At 49.2% G+C, this 18,054-nt stretch overlaps 2 protein-coding genes across 4 annotated transcripts; one reads left to right on the forward strand and one right to left on the reverse strand.

The window, feature by feature from the left end:
* Positions 1-5,841, forward strand: ube2m (ubiquitin conjugating enzyme E2 M). Its single transcript, XM_084924929.1, has 6 exons — positions 1-290; positions 2,040-2,134; positions 2,454-2,492; positions 4,362-4,465; positions 4,570-4,633; positions 4,739-5,841. Exons 1-6 carry the CDS (start codon positions 176-178, stop codon positions 4,877-4,879), a joined length of 558 nt encoding a protein of 185 aa, XP_084781055.1. The 5' UTR covers positions 1-175; the 3' UTR covers positions 4,880-5,841.
* Positions 5,842-6,939: 1,098 nt separating this feature from the next.
* On the reverse strand, positions 6,940-17,708 carry btr30 (bloodthirsty-related gene family, member 30). Of its 3 annotated transcripts, none has more exons than XM_084924913.1 (13): positions 17,431-17,708; positions 13,302-13,419; positions 12,480-12,923; positions 12,125-12,229; positions 11,654-11,749; positions 11,305-11,538; positions 11,029-11,227; positions 10,857-10,946; positions 10,060-10,086; positions 9,768-9,794; positions 8,702-8,877; positions 8,467-8,622; positions 6,940-7,939 (listed from the first exon to the last, which is right to left on the reverse strand). In XM_084924913.1, exons 2-13 carry the CDS (start codon positions 13,407-13,409, stop codon positions 7,730-7,732), a joined length of 1,872 nt encoding a protein of 623 aa, XP_084781039.1. In that variant the 5' UTR covers positions 13,410-13,419; positions 17,431-17,708; the 3' UTR covers positions 6,940-7,729. The 3 variants fall into 3 exon arrangements, with proteins under 3 accessions (XP_084781039.1, XP_084781040.1, XP_084781038.1); XM_084924914.1 differs by having other exon boundaries at positions 14,560-17,708; XM_084924912.1 differs by having other exon boundaries at positions 13,302-17,708.
* Positions 17,709-18,054: the final 346 nt, after the last annotated feature.

Raw genomic sequence — 18,054 nt, forward strand, 5'->3', positions numbered from 1 at the left:
CCCTCCCGCTAGCCAGCTCGCTGCTAGCTCCGCTGCTAGCTCCTCCTGCCTCCGTGATCAGACGCACCGGCTCCATTCACATCACGGTGCTGTTGGGAAACCACCCCGCTCTCAGACCCTCTCAGACCCGCTGACGGCTCACAGAAGGGACGCCTCGTGTGTCAAATAACTGAAGATGATTAAGCTCTTTTCCCTGAAGCAGCAGAAGAAAGACGAGGAATCTGCTGGAGGAAACAGAACCGGAGCCGGGGGCAAGAAAGCCAGCGCGGCCCAGCTCCGAATACAGAAAGGTAGGCTCTGTTAGCCGAGAGTTACCCACCGGCCACGGGCCGACACCGAACCCAGGGCTCTCAAACCCAGACCCGGTGTTGCTGTAGCTCACTCGGGCTAACGGCTGGCCGACTAACTGCGGCTGAAGCTGGTGTTAGCTACGGCTGCTAGCCCGGCTGTGCTACATGAAAACAAAACGCAGGCTAAAGGTGTTAGCTAGCAGCAGCTAGCAGCTAACAACACTAACCCGGAACACAGCTGCTAACAGCTAACGCCGGACAGCCGTAAACACTGACGGCTAACGGCAGCTAGCCTCTAACTGCTGTGTCAGTTCCGCGGGGTCCACTTCTACCTAACACCAGGTGAGTTAGGAACACAGGGACTCACTGGAACACCTGAGCACAGCGCCCACCTTCCTGACCCTCTATCCTCCTCAGGTGCAGGTCGACCCAAGGGGCTGCAGGGCGACAGGTGAACGCAGATCAGAGCCCGGCTTAGACTGCAGGGTTAGAACCAGGCTGAACCTGTGTGGTGGATCACAGTAGACTCTGAGGGTCCTGCCTGCCTGTCAGACGCCTTGTGAGTCACCTGGTGTGGGTGACCAATAGGAGAACAGGCTCAGGTCCCTATTCTCAGAGTCCAGCTCACCTTATCAGGATCTGTCTGAATTATCAGCTCTTTCTGTCTACTTTGCAGCATCTGACCTGGACAGGTCTGAAACCCTTCTCAACTTCTAAGTGATCTGCTGGAATGGGCTCTGTGGTTTCCATGGATCTGATTGGCTGGTTGTCGGTGGTTTCATACCTTTTGGTCTCTTATCTGGAGCATAACCCGAGCAGGAGTGACACAGGCCAAAAGGCTGGGCGGTGATGCCCCAGCAAGTGTCCAAGAAAAAGCACGTGTTCCTGACACCAACCACCTACTTCTTCTTGCCTCCACCCACCTGATGAATGACAATTTGAATCTCAGCGATTTATGGGATTGCAGAGGTTTGGGGTCCTCAGGGGATCTGTAGGCCCGTGGGTCTGGGTTCCAACCTGTGTTTAGCAGACCTGAGTGACCACCTGGGCCCGCTCTGACCCACCACACGGGATCAAAGCAGTTCTGAAGATGGTCCAGATGTTTTGGTGCCTTAAACAACAAGAAGGTATCCAGTGGTTTCAGAGTCACCCCCTAAACCTGCGAGAAGATCAGGGTTTTTTACATTTGGAAGTTGTTCTTCCACATTTTGGCAAAAAACGTTTTGACACATAAAAGTTGATTAGATTTGTTTCATAATGGTCCTTTTATTTCTTTACCTCGTGGGTCTAGGCCGTTATTTCTCATTGATGCTCATCTAAGTTGATTAAGGAGGTTTGTGTTCTTCTCTGGAGGTTATTGAGATTTTGGAGATGATGACATAACATTTTTGAAGTCCTAAAGAACACAATATGTGGAGATTTTTAAGAATATTTAAAGAGGTCCAGAGGTTTTAGAAGTCCTTAAATACCAAGGTGAGATTGAGAAATGCTGAAGGAGGTCTTGGAGAAGGTTCCAGTTCTAGCTGAAAGTGTTCCAGATGTTGTTCTGGATTTTTAAGTCTTTTGGGGCAGTTCAGAGACCCTCGTGTCAGCACTGCTTTTTTACAGGTCCTAGCATACAGACAAGGTATTTAGAGCTCCAGATGTTTTCATGAGCCTCTGAAAGGTGAAAGAAGAAGAGATGAAGGACGTCTTTGATTCCCGAGGACGAATCAGAATCAGTAACACCTGCCTGTGTTTGTTTTTCAGACATCAATGAGTTGAACTTACCAAAGACGTGTGAGATCAACTTCCCCGATGATGACGACCTCCTCAACTTCAGACTCATCATTTCACCGGACGAGGTGCGTGTGCGTTTCATTCAGAGACGTGATTGCATAAAAACTTTATTCCTCTCTGACTTTGAGGACAAACACCTGTGAGAGCTGCAGGTGTGCGTCAGTAACACGAGCAGTGCTGTCTGTAAAAGCAGTGAAACACCTCCACCTGTGAGCACAGGACCAGCTTCAGACACTGCTACACCAGAGCCGATTGTTCCCACTCATGTGGCACACAGGTGTATGAAACCTCAGGATGCACAGAGTGAGGATGAGGGGCTGAATCGGGAGATGAAGATGATGCTGAGCTAACGAGTCTGCCTCTGTTTGTCTTTTTGTCTCTCAGGGTTTTTACAAAGGAGGAAAGTTTGTCTTCAGCTTTAAGGTGAGAAACAGCCGTCTCTCTCTCTGCTCCACCCTCGGCTCCACCCTCGGCTCCACCCTCGGCTCTTCATGCTGAAATAATCCTGAAACAGTCTGACCCTCAGCAGCCTCCACTGGTCTAACAACAGGTCTCACCTGTGTAAAGTCCGGCCCACAGCGCCCTGAGAACATCAATAAGAGGCTCACTAATGTAGCTCCATTAGTTAATTATCACTTCATTTATGAATTTGGCTTGCAGCGATGATAAAATCACTTTTTTCTTCCGTTTTCTCCACGAGGCTCTCATTTTCTCTGGTGTTATAAATCAGGTGCTGCCTTTCACGCAGTGTTTAGATGTCCTCATGGTTGAGCTGTAAGAAGTCCTGAGGTTTCTGCAGGTGAGCCCGTAAAGGACTAGCAGGTGGATTCATCATAATCGCTGACAGACTTGTGTGACATTCCACGGTCCTACAGGTCTCCCGAGTCCACCTGGTCTTCCTGCTGGCCCGCCTGCAGATTTCCTGCGGTGGCGGCTGCAGGCCGGTGGGAACGCCGGTGGGGGTCAGGAGAGGAGGCTCGTCGCTGATGATTTACAGGAAGGCAAAGAGACGTTTTGATAAGCGCGTGGCTCATTTTAATGCGTTTAAATGATAGTTTTTATATTTCAGGACCGGGGTGGACCGTCACCATTGGCGACTGGTAGCTGTGGTCAGTCGCCATGGGCCTGGATGTTCTTGTTCCAGGCTGAAGTGACTGTACAGCAAACTCTAAAAAAACAGGTTTGAATTAGTGTTGGAGTTTCCCTGCTCCACACAGGGCCAATAAATGAACACACCACCACTAACCTTTGGCCACACAGCACAGTCTTTGTCTCTGACCATCAGACTCTTCTCCAGGAGGCATTTGGTTCATCCATGTGGGCAGGTACACGTTTCAATCCACCTTAAAGGTTTTGATTTTGGAGCAGGTGCTTCTTTCTTGGTTGGGACCCTCTCGGTCCGTGGTGATGTGAAACTGGCTTCGCTGTGGGTCATGGCAGGCTTGAGTCTCGGTGGTTCCTGAACATCCCAACCAATGTGGTGTCATCTGAAGGGGACAGTTTGGGCCTTCTTCCAGGCCAAAGTGGTGACACATCTGAATAACCTGACCTTGTCAAAATAAAACTCGCTTAATAAAAGATGTCTGTGTATCTGGGCCTGTGTGGATCAGAGAAAAGCAAATGCAAACTTGTTCTTTCGAGTCATTGAAGGAGTTTGCTGTATATCATTCAGCTCAGGGAAGTCCAAGGAGCTCGGGAAGAAAGCCAGCAGACTTGTGTTTGGTTGTTCAAGACGTTTCGTCTCATCCAACAAGCTTCTTCAGCTCTAAAACCAAAACACTCATCTGCATCTAAAGGTCAAAGGTCACTCTATCCAGGATGCCAGTGTTCACATTCGCCACCTACACTGGTCTGAGATCCTTCCCAGACCCCTAACGCCCACTCACAACCTGCGTCAGGTGACCTCAGTGGGTCACATGATGGGGTGGGGCAAAGTCTCACAATGGTTCCAAGACATCTGCTGATAATCACCCACACCTTTTTCACACCTTGGCTGTGATGAGGCACGTGATGAATTCTCTTAGGGCCACTCCCACTAAAATCTGTGACAGAGAAGCTTCTGGGATGAAACGTCTTCACAAACCTGTTCTTCCAACTCCTTTGATGTTTGCTGTACAGTTGTTCCATCTTGACATCCACGCCTGTGATTGGCGGAGACTTCTGACCTCACCTGTAGAGGCTCCTAATCTCAGCTCAGAGGGTCCGGCGGCATTTCGAGGGTCATCGCCGGGGGCTCGTTAAGAAGCAGGTGATCTGACAGTGTGTGTGTGTGTGTGTGTGTGTGTGTTTCAGGTAGGACAGGGTTACCCCCACGACCCCCCAAAGGTAAAGTGTGAGACGATGGTGTATCACCCCAACATCGACCTGGAGGGCAACGTCTGCCTAAACATCCTAAGGTGTGTGCGTTCTTAAAATCAAACTTGAGGTCACACTGAGGTCAGACAGGTGAGCGTTTCCAGGTGAGGTCTTCTGCTGCTCACCTGTTCCTTCTTCTCCACAGAGAGGACTGGAAGCCCGTGCTGACAATAAACTCCATCATCTACGGCCTACAGTATCTATTTCTAGTGAGTGCGCATGTTTTCTCTTCTGCGGCTCAGTGCTGCCCTCAGCTGGTGAACGTTTTGTAACGAGACATTTAACGCCTTTTGCTTCCCCGTCTCCCCCCGCAGGAGCCAAACCCAGAGGATCCGCTGAACAAGGAGGCGGCGGAGGTCCTGCAGACGAACCGGCGGCTCTTCGAGCAGAATGTCCATCGCTCCCTGAGGGGCGGCTACGTGGGCGCCACCTACTTTGAGAGATGTCTTAAATAACTTAGCGTCCCATCATCCTCTGAGCTCCCTCCCATCCCACCTCCCCCCTCCCACCACCTTCACTACTTCTCCTCCCCCTCCTCCCCGGTCCTGCTCGTTGGCTGAAGCAGGAGCTGCGGCGACAGGAAGCAGCACACCAGAAGACGCTTTTCTGTTTCAAAACAAAAGAAGAACCTCATCCTCCCCCTCTGCCCTCTTCCCTCCCCTCCCGTTTCTCTCTGTTTAACTTCTGAGACGCAGCATTGAACCGTCGACATGCCGCCGCGGGACGCCGACACACAACACACACCTGAATGGACTCAAAAAGATGGCTGCCAGCAGACGCCCGCCGATGATGATGATGATGGACGGGGGAGGGGGAGGGCAGGGTGGTCAGTGATGGCCATGATGCTGGTGATGATGATACTCATGTGATTTTGTTTTTTTCTTTTTGTTAGTTTTCGAGTTTTTGGCGAGGGAGCCTAACATCAGACGGGCGGTTAGAATGGACCCGCCCCCTTGTTGGTTACATGCAAGTCCACTAGCAGCAAACTCCAAACCCTAGCAGCTTCAGTGTTGTATGGACACTTGTGGGCGGAGCTTGTGACCACCTGTAGGCGGAGCCTTAAAGCCATCTGCTGCACCTGCAGGTGTAATGATAATGTCAGCACAAGGGGAGGGGCTTGTAGGAGAGGGGCCTTAAGCACATGCTCCATTTTTATTTTCTTCTCCAGCAAAGGGGGAGTGGCTTGTGGGAGTGGGCGGAGTCTGTTAGCAGTGCTAGGAGATGCTACATGTTTTTGATTTTTGTGTGTGCCTACACTGGAGGGAGGGGCTTGTTATGCCGCAGGTGGTGTGGAGGTGGAGCTTGATTTTATGTGAGGGGCTTGTTAGTGCCATTGTGCTTAAGGTGGTCACATGACGCTCTGCAGGTGTGGCGGATGGACGAGTTTGGAGTTCGCTGCTAGATGGAAACATGAAGACAGGGTTGGTGGGCGGAGCTGTGTGAGATGGGTGGGGCTGTTATAGGGTGGGAGGGTTATGTTTAAAGGCTTGTAGGTCTGGGGGCAGGGTTACAGGGGGAGGGGGGGGTCGATTTTCATTTGGGGGGGTTGTGGGTGGGGTTAAGGGGGAGGGGCTTAAAATGTTACGATTCTATTGTGTATATTGAAACCCCGGCTGTTCACACTGACTGCAGTATGATTTATGTTAAATAAAATATGAAGTTGAATGAGTAGAGCTGTGCTGACGTCACTTCCGTCCTCGATCGCCACAGATGATGTCACCAGTGTGGGGGGAGGAGCTTCAAGATTGTCAGGTAAGGCGAGCTCTACGGCGAGCTCTGCGCCTCGGTGCTCGGTGGTGTAAGGATAACATGAAGCATGAAGCTCGTGGTGCATATTTTCTGTGCTGATGTTAATACCTGAGCAGACGCCTCAGCACCCTGAGACCCTGCCCTACGGTAATCAGCTGACCGTGGAGAGACAGCGGCCCTGGCGTCCTGTTTCAGCACCACGCTCAGTTTCAGTGAGCTCGTTACGACCAGGAGCTGGAGCTGTAGTAACATGGGTGGGACAGTAGGGGGCACTGAGCTAATAACCTTCTTTTAGGAAGTTGTCGGACTGCCTGGCAGGTCGGAGCACGCAGCAGACGTTTGACATGTGAAAGGTTTAAACAGGGACATGATTTCTGTTTCAGCGTTACCGATGACAACCATGGACTCGTGCAGCGAGCGTGCGTTATCTGGTTCTTTTAATCTAATAACGAGTGTCAGGAATACATTGTTTAAAAGCATGTGACTGGTCCTGAGCTCGTCCCACATCAGAGAAACAAGCTGGAGCAATGGCGGTCAGCAGCAGGAAGTAAAACCAATCATCAGAAGGTGAAAATGAGGAAATGAAACGAAGAGTTTCTGATCCGAGCTGTGATGTGAGGGTCGGGTCTGGACGCATGGAGGGATTTTGCGATTGTGGTGTGATCCCAGATCTGAACCTTGACCTTTGATCACAGTAAGTTTGTGTTTCAGCAACATGAATAAAAGAAAAAAAAAAAAAAAAAAAACCCAGGTCAACAACCTCAATTCTTCTTTTCTTTATTTAACAAGTTCACTTTTATTTCCAACATTATTCGACACTTCTCAGAATCTACTGGAAAAACAAGCTTTACAGTACACGGACGTCTGGCAAAAATCTGAGGTCACGCTGAAACGTTTGTTTTTCATAAAATATTTTAACTGTCAGTTATCACCGTGGCTGCAGTTCCTCTGACGTCCACTAGAAGCTGCTGCGCCCGCCCCCCGAAAAGAAGGTTGCCAATATGTTGCCAAAAAAAGGCAACACATTTAGAAAAAATATGAAAACAGAATTTAACTATTGTTCTATAAGCTGTTACATTAAACGTGACGTATTCGTGACATCAAATATTTGCTTTGAGTTTAATAATTTTATGTTTAGTGTTTCACAAAATCTCAGTAAAGGTTTAGTGTTACTAATCTTTTAGTTTTACAGCGTTACAAAAACAAACTGGTTACACAAAGTGAAAACTTTCATTCTTTATATCATTTTAATTAAAAAAAAAAAAAAAAAAAATTGGTTTCCTCGATTCATTTGATGTATTTTTATGACCATATTTACAAATTTAAGAAGCAGCTCTGGCTGCTTCTTAAATCGTTCTTCAGTGATCAATATTACAAAATCATCGCCTGTCAGGATCTAACGGGGACAAAACGAGACAAACATCCTTTGTTGTTTCAAGTCTCACTGCAGAGTCTGGAGATCAACGTGAGGACGATTCGACTCCACCTGCAGTTCCTCTGCTCTTAGTTCACTCAGCATTGACCCTCCGGTTGGTCCCGGTTCTGGTCCCAGTCCCTCAGGCCGGGTGCTGCAGCGTGGTGAGGAGGATCAGGGGGACTTCTTTGTCTCCGGTCCCCAGCAGAGGAAACATCCTCTCGGTGAACTCAGTGGATGTGTGGAAGCTGTAGATCTCTGAGCCCGACTTGACGTTGTAAAGGGACACCTGACCCTCCTCCATGTCCAGGAACACGCCCACCTGTCGCAGCTTGGGGTGGTGACCTTTGACCTGCAGGTGAGACGCAAACAGAATGCGATTAAGACGAGTCAACAGAAGTTGCAAACTGTCAAGAAGCCTCAAGGTGTGGAAGCCCACTGGTGCCAAAAAGACACTGTGGCGTTTTTGTATTCATTAAAGGACTCAAAGTTTAACTGTTGCATTAAAAACATAAATGACGGTGTGAAAATGAAGAATCACTTTTTAGATTTACGTTTTTAAACACGCTGACTGTTTGGTGTGAATTTTAATTTGTATTTTTTTTATTGAGCTTTACAGGATGGGCCTGTTTGCATCCTTCTTGCCTTAAAATTTTGTCATTAACACACAATAGAATTAATTTGATCAGATTTTAAAGTTATTAAATGTGTGGAAATGATGGATTTTGGGTACTTTTTGCGCCAACTTATTTCAATTAAATTTAGAGATTTTCTATGTTAAAGTCACGCTGACCAAAATCATGTTTAAGTCTGAATGGCTGCTTTCTTGCGGCACCAGTGGCCTTCCGTACATAAGTGCATGTGAAACGTGGACTGGACCTTGGTGAGCGGCGGCGTGGTGAGCGCCCTCAGCTGGCTGCTGCTCCACCAGATGGCGTAGTATCCGTGAGACGGGCACATATCGAACAGACCCTTCCTCTGAGCCGACTCGCTGACCACGCCCAGCTTCCAGTCCTTATTCTCCCCGACGCACACCTGAAAAACACACCTGAGATCAGACTTGGATCCTGCTAGCCGTTACTGAACCCAGTCCCAAGGCCGGTTGGGTCCTGACCTCCCAGTAGTGGCGCCCGGAGCTGAATCCCTCCTTGGCGAGGACGCAGGACCAGACGTCGAACCTGTGCGGGCTGTTTCTGTAGAACTGCAGCTTCTCTCCTCTCTTCACCTGCTTACGGTCCTCGGACAGGATCAGGAAGGGATACGCCGTCACCGGGTTCAGCGTCACGTCCTCTGGAAGCAACAAGCACAGGTAAACATAACAGCAAGGTCCCCTGGAGGCTGAAATAGTCATTACAATGGCTGAAGAACTCGATCCAGGGCGATCCTGACACCTCACCACAGGATGAGTAAAGGTGGACTTCCCCTGTTTGAGCCTCGGAGTTTCATATCAGTGATCTCAGAGTCAGCTTCAGTAACCCTGTGAATCTGAAGGTAGAGAGGGCACATCCCCTTTACGGTCGATTCTACCACATGAGCTGCACCTATCTGACGATTATGAAGGGCAGCCAATCACAACGTTCAGAGGATGAAGAGAGGACCTGCGCTGAGGCCCAGTATCTGATACAGGAGGATTATTTTGAACTGTGAATCATGCAAAGCTCCTCTACAGTCCAGAAATCAAATATATGTAACAACGCTGAATCCAATGAAGCACTATTACGTATCTTTGCTTAGAAATATATAATGTGAAGACCTCACCATGAGGCTAAACCTGCAGTTCCTCCAGTAGAGGCAGCAGTGAGTAAGCCCCATGTTCAAACTTTACAGCAGAAACAAACGTTTACAGCCTGAAACTGTTTGGTCTCTGTGTATCATTTAAAATGTGCTTTATTAGGGGGTGTGGCCTCTGTGACTGAAAGGTGGATGGTGACACAGGTGGCTAGCTTCACCTGAGCTGGACCTCTGGACCGTGTTTGGGCTGTTTAATGAGATCATGTGACCAGTAACGTGGCTGCTGAGAGGTTACTGTGGTAAGAGAGCGTCTGGGGGGGCGGAGCCAGAGTGTTTTACTTGGATGTCCAGCATTAGCTGGCAGCTGTCTGTCTGTGTGAATGCAGTTATAACCAAACCCGACCTGCATCAACCGAATCACCCAGAAACCAAAACGCTGAAAACCTCACCCATGTAGAGTCGGGCCTTCTTGTATCCTGCAACAACAAACGAACACATTTCATCAGCAATCTGAAACAAGCTCTCATCTCTTCACAAACCTCCCACCGCTCCAGCTTCTCTAACAATCACCTCCTAACAACTCAGTGGTTTTATCGTTTCACTTCATCTTTGTGTCGTTTAAAAACGACCAGCATTTTAAAAAAATCTGTCATCTTTGATTTGATTCATAATTTCGTTATCGGTGTCTGAAAGGCTGACGGTGAGCATCCATGTCTGCTGCACACTCACACAGGTACGTACCTGACACCTGCTTGCTCTTCTTTAGGTCTGAAAGTAGACAGGAAAACACTCAGTTATTCTTTCACAATAAAAGCCCCACAACTTGTAACTCATTTCCTCAACATAAGAAATTGTGGGATGAGCAACACTTCCCTAAACAAGTCAACCTGTCGAGGTAAGCAGCATGTTATCACTAAACAAGTGGTTCCCACAGCAGAGACAGAGACACTGTGGACATTCACAGGGCACAGGAAGAAAAGTGAAGTACGAAAAGAGCCAAAATACTGCACATGTACATCTGCTGATCTGAAGGTTTGTGGTTCAATCGTGCTAAATATCACTGGGCATGATACTGACCCCATCAGAGTGTCCATGTGTGGACTCATGTCCACATGTGTGCACGTGCGAGGACGTGTGTGCACGTGCGAGGACGTGTGTGCACGTGCGAGGACGGGAAGCGCTGAGTGCTCAGAGTAGACCAGGGCTATATAAGAACCGCTCCATAGTTTCCTTTTTCATATGTACACAGAGTGCAGTGAGGTGATGATAATATACATTTATAATCAGCGTGTGTTTTAGTGGGTGGTGTCTTGAGTGGATCTGCAACAGCGCTCCATCCTACACCGTGGCCGTAACTGCTGCTGACGGAGCTCGCTTCTCTGACTTATTCTGACTGGATAAATTCTTTCCCTCAGTAAGGAGAATAGAGTAGAATAGAGTCACTCTTTATTGCAGGGCTCCACAGAGGAGCAGTTGCTAAGTGCTTGGAATGAGGCACACCTGCAGGTAGATACAGGAAGTGACCTCTGACCTCTCACCTTTCAGGGACCACTGGCTCTTCCTGAGACTGGCCGTGCTGGCTCTCAGACTGAGCATGCTCTCGGCCGCCATCATGTCACCGGCTGAAACTGAAACAGGAGAAAGAAACGACTCAGAGGAAACATCTGGAACCCAACATCTGCAGACCGTGCTGTAACATCTGGAACTCACAGGAGTCCGCTCGGGATCCTCGGGATCCTCGCAGTCCTCGCGAGCGGATCTCCCCGGTTCGGATCTCCTCCATCTTTTCCTTGACCTCGGACAAAGCGAGCTTCACCTCGCCCAGATGGAAGTGGAGCACCAGCTGCGAGTCATCATCCGCCTGGGCCTGCAGATCCTCGGCCAGAGGAGCCGTGGTCGCCTCGTATGTCTGAGGGAGGAAGAGGGGTGATGAAGAGGGGTGATGAAGCGGGCCACTGTTGTGATTGTGGCTGCAGGCGTCCTCACCTTCAGGAAGGCGATGTGATCTTGACTGGTAGCCTGCGCCTCCAGCGCAGCTCTCCTCTCTATCAGCTGGCTAAGCTCCTCCTCCAGGCGGTTCACCATCCCCTCCCCCTTTGTCATCACAGCATCCAGCTGGGTCACGATCCCGCCCACCACATGAGACCGGATCTGGTCCAACGAGCCGGACAGGTCGTTCAGCGGGTGTTCAACCTCGCCGCGCTCTCTGTCAGCATAGCTCTGAAACACAGACGGGTTCAGATGTTTGGTGAGAAGAGAGCGACAACGCCATCGTCTTCCACAGGCTCCACCCGCCCCCTCAGGTTTTTGCATAAGGAGCAAACAGGTGTGTCACCTGCAGGCTGTCCAGCTTCTTCTTCAGCTCCGTCACACGGATCTCCTTCTCCTTGATCCGGTTCAGGATCTCCTGCTCCGTCCTGGACACCTGTTTCTGAAGAGGCAGGCGGACACGGTCGAGTCAAAGAGCCGCAACAAAAATCACTTTGGACCAAACGATGAATTTACTTTTTGTATTCATCTCCAAGGATTTATTTTCATTCCAGAATGTTTTTTCATCATTTTAAAATCTTTGTTTTTCATCAAAAAGAAACAAAAAAAAATCTTAAAAATTGTAAAAATTCATTAATTTCAAATAAAATTTACAACAAATAATAAATGTAATAATAAATTAAATGACGAATTGTAATGAAATGTAATGAGCAGCAATAACAAACATAACAGTCAACCAAAATGAGATGAAATAAAAAAATAGAATCAAATTACTTTAATAAATGGCGTTCCCGGGAATAATCTGGGATATTTGTACCTGCTTGCTGAGCCTCTCAGTTTGCACGGAGACAGTTTTGTGCATCCGATGTTCCTCCAGCACGCAGATGGCACAGATGCAGCTCTCACACGTCCTGCAGTACACCTGCACAGGTGAGCCGCTCATCAATGCAGAACATGAACTGATATGGAAAAGTTTTACTTACATGATAAAATAAAACCAGTTATTAAAATAAAACAAATGATTTTTGAATTTGTTCAAAATATATAAAATGTGGCAAAATATAAAAAATTATTGTAACATCTGAAACTGACCATGTTAAAATAAAAAAACATTCAAATATTTAAATGTTACATAAACATCAAATCAAGTAATCATAGAGAAAAATAAATACCTCCATCAAGCGCCGGTGGACGGAGCAGGTGCGGCCCCTCAGGGCCTCCTGGGGGTCCATCAGGGGGTGTTTGGCGTAGAATGGCGTGGTGTGATGTGGCTGCACGTGCTCAGTGCAGTAGGAGGCGGTGCAGGTGAGACAGGAGCTGACGGCGGGCTGTTTGATTCCCGTACAAACGTCGCACCACACTACGTCCCCGTTCGCCTGAGCTACTGATGGCTCAGGCGTCAGGAAGGGGTTGGTGTTCATGGCGCCTGCCATCGCGGCGCCGGGCGCCCCATGACCGAAGGGTGTCGGTAACGGTGCATAGTGAGTCTGTTTGTACTTTTCTGCGATCTGAGCGAAGACTTTGTTGATGCTGAGCTGAGGACGTCCTTCAAACTGATGTTTACACAGTGGACAGGTGGACACGGCACTGGACGCCCAGTAACCACCGATACACGCCTGCGGGCACAGGACGCACCAGTAACCCACTGCACCTGAACGCACCCCAGGTAGTTTTCTGTTTGCGTTACTAACACTGCTGCAGACCCTGTGATTGGTTAGTTCTTAAAAGGCTGTAAAGCAGGACGAATACCTGACCTGCCAAACACAGCAGCTAATCAACACCATCGTCGTCATAGTAACAACAACAACAACAACAACACTCAGAATCGAGAGCAGCTTGTACAAATGAAGCATTTCAGGACGTGCCGAGCAGCAGAAACACGTCAATGATCACAGATTTGTTTACGTTTTCTGATCATTTTCAGCTCGGTGAACCTTCAGCAGCAGCTTCCACGCACAGCGCCCCCTGTGCTCACACCTGCAGGTGGGACTCACCTGGCAGAAGTTATGTCCGCAGGGGGTGGAGACGGGGTCGGTGAACAGGTCGAGGCAGATGGAGCAGGTGAGCTCCTGCTCTGTGAACAGCTCCGCCGACTCCGCCATCGTGCTGCTCCTGGAGGAGGACACAGAGGAGGCGGGGTTTAGGATCAGGCGCTTTAACATCTGTAACCTTTCAGAGCGTCACCGCCCGGCGACCCAGATGTTCTGACTGAAGTTTATCAGTCAGAACATCTGGGTTTGCTTCACCATCGCTTCACCGTAACGATGCTTCATGGCCACCGACCAGACCTGTGGGTGCAGCAGCAGACCCGAGTCTGTGGGCGTCTCCCACAGCTGTGACACGGAGCAGGTGGTGTCAGGCTGCTGGTGTTCGACGCTCTTCAATCATCAAATCCACCAAACAAGATGTGCTGCAGGAATGAGCCGCTCCACCCACAGATGCTGCTGCATATCAATAACCCGGCTTTCCAGCGGTGTCAGGTTGGTGGCCATGAAGCAGCGTTGCGGTGAAGCGATGGTGGAGCGGGCGGAGGAGGAGGCGATGTTTATCTGCTCAGACCTGCAGGACGCCCACGCCAAACCGCACTGAACTCTGACCCAGAACCACAAATACCAGCAATAAGTCAGAGCCCGGGGACAGACAGGTGGGCACACCTGCTCAGGCGGAGAGGGCGGGGCCAGCTGTTTACAGGAACCTGCTCCTTCGTGTTCCTGTGAGGTCACAGGTGAAGCTTCCAGGCCTTAAAAGATTAAAACTGTGTTTTTAAGCCGACACGTGAAACTGCAGTTCAGAGTGAAGCAGGCTGAGGCGTGTCTGCGAGGAGAGGCATGGCCTCGGCGCCCTGCAGCACCACGCTCCGTGAGCTCCCACTGAACTGGACGCTCTGGATGCTGATGGAGAGGCAGCCGAGAGAGTCGGGTGGGCTGCTGCGCCTCGGCCCGTTTCCTCCGTGACGTCTGACTTTGGATTGGTCACAGGAGATCGGCAGCAGGTTTATTCAGCGTCACTGCGCTGGAGGAACTGGTTCTGATAACAGCACGAGCGCCTCAGCTGCAGCGTCACCGTGATCCTCCAGTTTGTGTTCACGCTCAGTCATCCAGGTAAGGAAATCCCGAAAGGTTGATGCTGTTCGTCTGGATGTGCCCTTTTCCAGACGAACAGCATCAACCTTTCGGGTCCTCCGGCTTGTTCGAGCAGCTCCACCCTAGAGGCAGAAGTTGGTGGGGCTTCAGCCAGAGGATGACCTCTCACCTTCATCACTCTCAAAGCGAGGACGCACCACTCCTCTTCATCAGAGGCCGAGCGGCGAGCCTGAGGCGATTCATCTGTGATGAGATCATTTCAAACAAACTCATCTCATCTTCACTCTGAGCTTCAGCTGATTTCATTCCCGTCAGGATCAAAGCGTCGCTCCGCCAACATCTGGAAACATCTGGACAGCTACACTGTAAAACTCTCAGAGAGCAGCTGATGCCCGTGGGGGGAGCGCTCACGCACCCTTTCATAAACCAGTAAAGTAGTCCCGAGTCCCTCGTGACAGAACAGGTCAGGTGTTTGGCTCTGATGATTCCGGCTCTTTGGATGAGAAACATTCAGATTTGTTTTTTATTCCCCGTCCTCCACCATCAGGGAGTCTCACGAGGAGGTCCGGGTCAGTTTCTCTCTGGTATTAAGCTGGAAGTCCAGTCTCTGTCTGAACGAACGCTTCCAAAAATTCCCTGATCCAGAGCCAGACAAAGTTCATCGTCTCTGGAACACAAGTATAAAGCCCACACCTGCACACCGAGGAAAAGTCTGCTCACCTCAGAGAAACAAACCGCTGATGATGAAGCAGCACCAGGATGGACTTAAACGGCCCACCTGTTCTTAGCCACACCTGCACAGGTCACCAGCCAATCACAGGGCTGTTTACCCCAGCTGACCCTCGAGGCCAGGGCTGGGTATCGATTCACAAGGTCCCAATTTAATTTGATTCGATTCAGTTTTCACTCAGTCAGTCAGAAATATTCTAATTCTGATCAGTTATCAGTTCATCTCCATATTTTCTGTCTGTGTATAAAACAAAGCTGACACTGTGAGACTTGATCAGAGGTGTGAGCATCACAGCAGAGGCCTTTGTGTCAAAGTCACTGAGGCTAAAACAGAAACAGCAGATTTTCCTGGCCTGGCTTTTTAAAGCAGATAACCTTAAACCTGGGACGATCGTGGCTCAAGAGGTGGGAGTTTGCCTTGTAATCAGAAGGTTGCCGGTTCGAGCCCCGAAGACACTTCACCCGTTGCCTACTGGTGGTGGTCAGAGGGCCCGGTGGCGCCAGTGCAGCCTCGCCTCTGTCAGTGCGCCCCAGGGTGGCTGTGGCTTTCCATCACCTGTGTGTGAATGTGTGGATGACTGGATGTGGTGTAAAGTGCTATACAAATACAGGCCATTAACCATTTAAAATAAAACCACGAATCAACATGTGAAGATGAGCTGATGCTGCTGAAGTGAAGCAGAGTCACAGACACAGCTGAGCAATCGTTGAAGTTCACATTTGTTCAGTGTGAACAGCAGAGATGAGGCTTTGCTGTCAGAGGCCGACAGCACTGAACACAGAAAACAGATTTGATGGTCTCTGAGTGCAGAGAGAGAGCGAGCTGTGCAGGACGTAACAGTCAGAGGGAAGTGATGATGATGATGTTTATCAAACATGAAGCGTAGTTTGATCTTCTGCTGCTGGTTCAGTCAGTTTTGGTCAGAGTGATGAAACCTGCAGCTCAGAAACCGCATCTGTGGACGATCCACGCTCTGTGTTTACATGTTTGTGCTGAATCGACTTAATAACCCCCCCACCACCACTCGAGACCATGTAACACTTTATGTATTATTGTTTTGATTTCGTCTTCCGTCTGTAACCTCCTGTTTTAATGGTGGAGGTGCGGCTGAATCTGTTTTTAAAACTTAAACTTCCTGTTTTTCCTCCATTATTTCCAGAACAGGAAGTGAGAGCTGAGTAAAAACATGCGGGAGCGTGGATGCGACCACGCCGCCCGATAAAAGGCTGCGCGTGCCCGAGTGCTGCACGCACATCGGAGAATTCAGACGCATCAACACCTGTTACGTGTTTCACCACGAGCAGCTCTGCGTGTCGCAGTGAGTCAGAGCTGAGATAAGATCAGCACATGGAAACAAGTCAGCGTCATTTTAAATTAATGTAACCGGACAGATTCCCGCAGAACGACAGAGAAATGAAAACAGTCTAAAAATGTGATCATCAGTTCGGTTCGTTTGTTTCAAAGCTTCAAAATAAGCAGAGAGTGAAAAAAGCTTCATGTAACTTCAGATCATCTGAATTTTAAATCCTGAGACAGCAGTCAGAGCATCCTGAACTCTGCACAAGCTCGGTCGGTTTGGGCTAAATCTGAACCCGAGTCCATCCTCGGGGCGTCTGTGCGGCTCGAGTCAGCCACCCAGCCTGACACCGCCTCCACTGGGCCGGGGGGCGTCGTCAGGTGTCTGCACGCCACCGGTGGGTTAGGACCAACGCGTCCCACTCAGTCAGGACAAACCGGCAGCTGTTGGTTTCGGTGTAAAGGCGCCGCTCTTCCACCAGCACACAGAGACTAACTGTGTGGATTTAACCCGGCAGCACCACAGCTTCACTTCTGCCTCCCACAGCTGCTCGTGTCCAGTGAGCGACGAGGTGGAACAGGAAGCAGAGAAACACCTTTCCTCGTCACAGCAGCCAATCAGATCCTCTCCATGACCCAGAAACTTCAAACTTTCAGACATCAGCGTGTCTGCAGCTCAGTCTTAGTCCACACTGAAAGTAAAAGCTGGCGCTCAGGTGTGAGCCTCTCCACAGGTGCTCAGACTCCACACGATTACAAACAGGTTCAGACTTTGGTTGTAAAGATTTTGTCTCACGTCAGGTTCGACGTCTGAAATCAAACCGACAGCAGGCTCCACCTGCAGCTCGGACTCAGGAGGCCAAACTCACAGGAACACCTGCACAGGTGTGCTCACCTGACCAATCAGAGACACAGCCAAACCTAAACTCTCTCAGCCGCACGTTTTTGTTCCTGTGATTTAAGATCAGTCTGTGAGTCCAGATCATTCTACGTGAAACAGGGAAAAGCTCTTACCTTCCTCTGTCAGGTCAGCCGTTTCTGGGTCCTGAAACTGGTTAGTGCTCCTCTGCGATGTCAGCGTGGGCGGGGCCAACAGGTGCAGAAAGCGGTCAGGTTAGTTTGGTGTGTGGATGTTTATGCAGATGGGGGGGTGAGATTGTTGCTCCTCCCACTTTCAGACACATTTTAACATCCGATCGATCGAAACAGGATCAGATCGAATCCTTTTATTGGTTTTTAAAAATGTTTCAGTCCCAAACTTTAAAAACAAAGAAACATTAAAATGATCTTTTCATAACTTCAATCATGTAATCAGACTTCAAACAAACCCAAACTAAATGAAATAGCTGATGAAACAAATATTAGTAAACAATCGTATTATTTAATAAATGTTATAAATTAAACATGAGATGAAAACATTATTATTATATTTATTTATTCATTTAATAAAAGATTAAATAAAACAGGAAAAAATCTTTCAAACTTTATTTTCAACAAGAATTTGACCTTTGACCTCTGGAACTGTGATGGCAGCAGGTTGGGTGATGCCTGGCTCGAGGGCCAAGTTAACGTAACGGTTGGACGTGAGTGCTGACGAGTTTTTGGGAGTGACGCGAGCTTTTCATGCTTCGGCCTGAA

This window comes from Perissodus microlepis, chromosome 4 (genome assembly GCF_051167445.1).
Source record: "Perissodus microlepis isolate ML-2025 ecotype Zambia chromosome 4, ASM5116744v1, whole genome shotgun sequence".
Lineage (NCBI taxonomy): Eukaryota > Metazoa > Chordata > Actinopteri > Cichliformes > Cichlidae > Perissodus > Perissodus microlepis.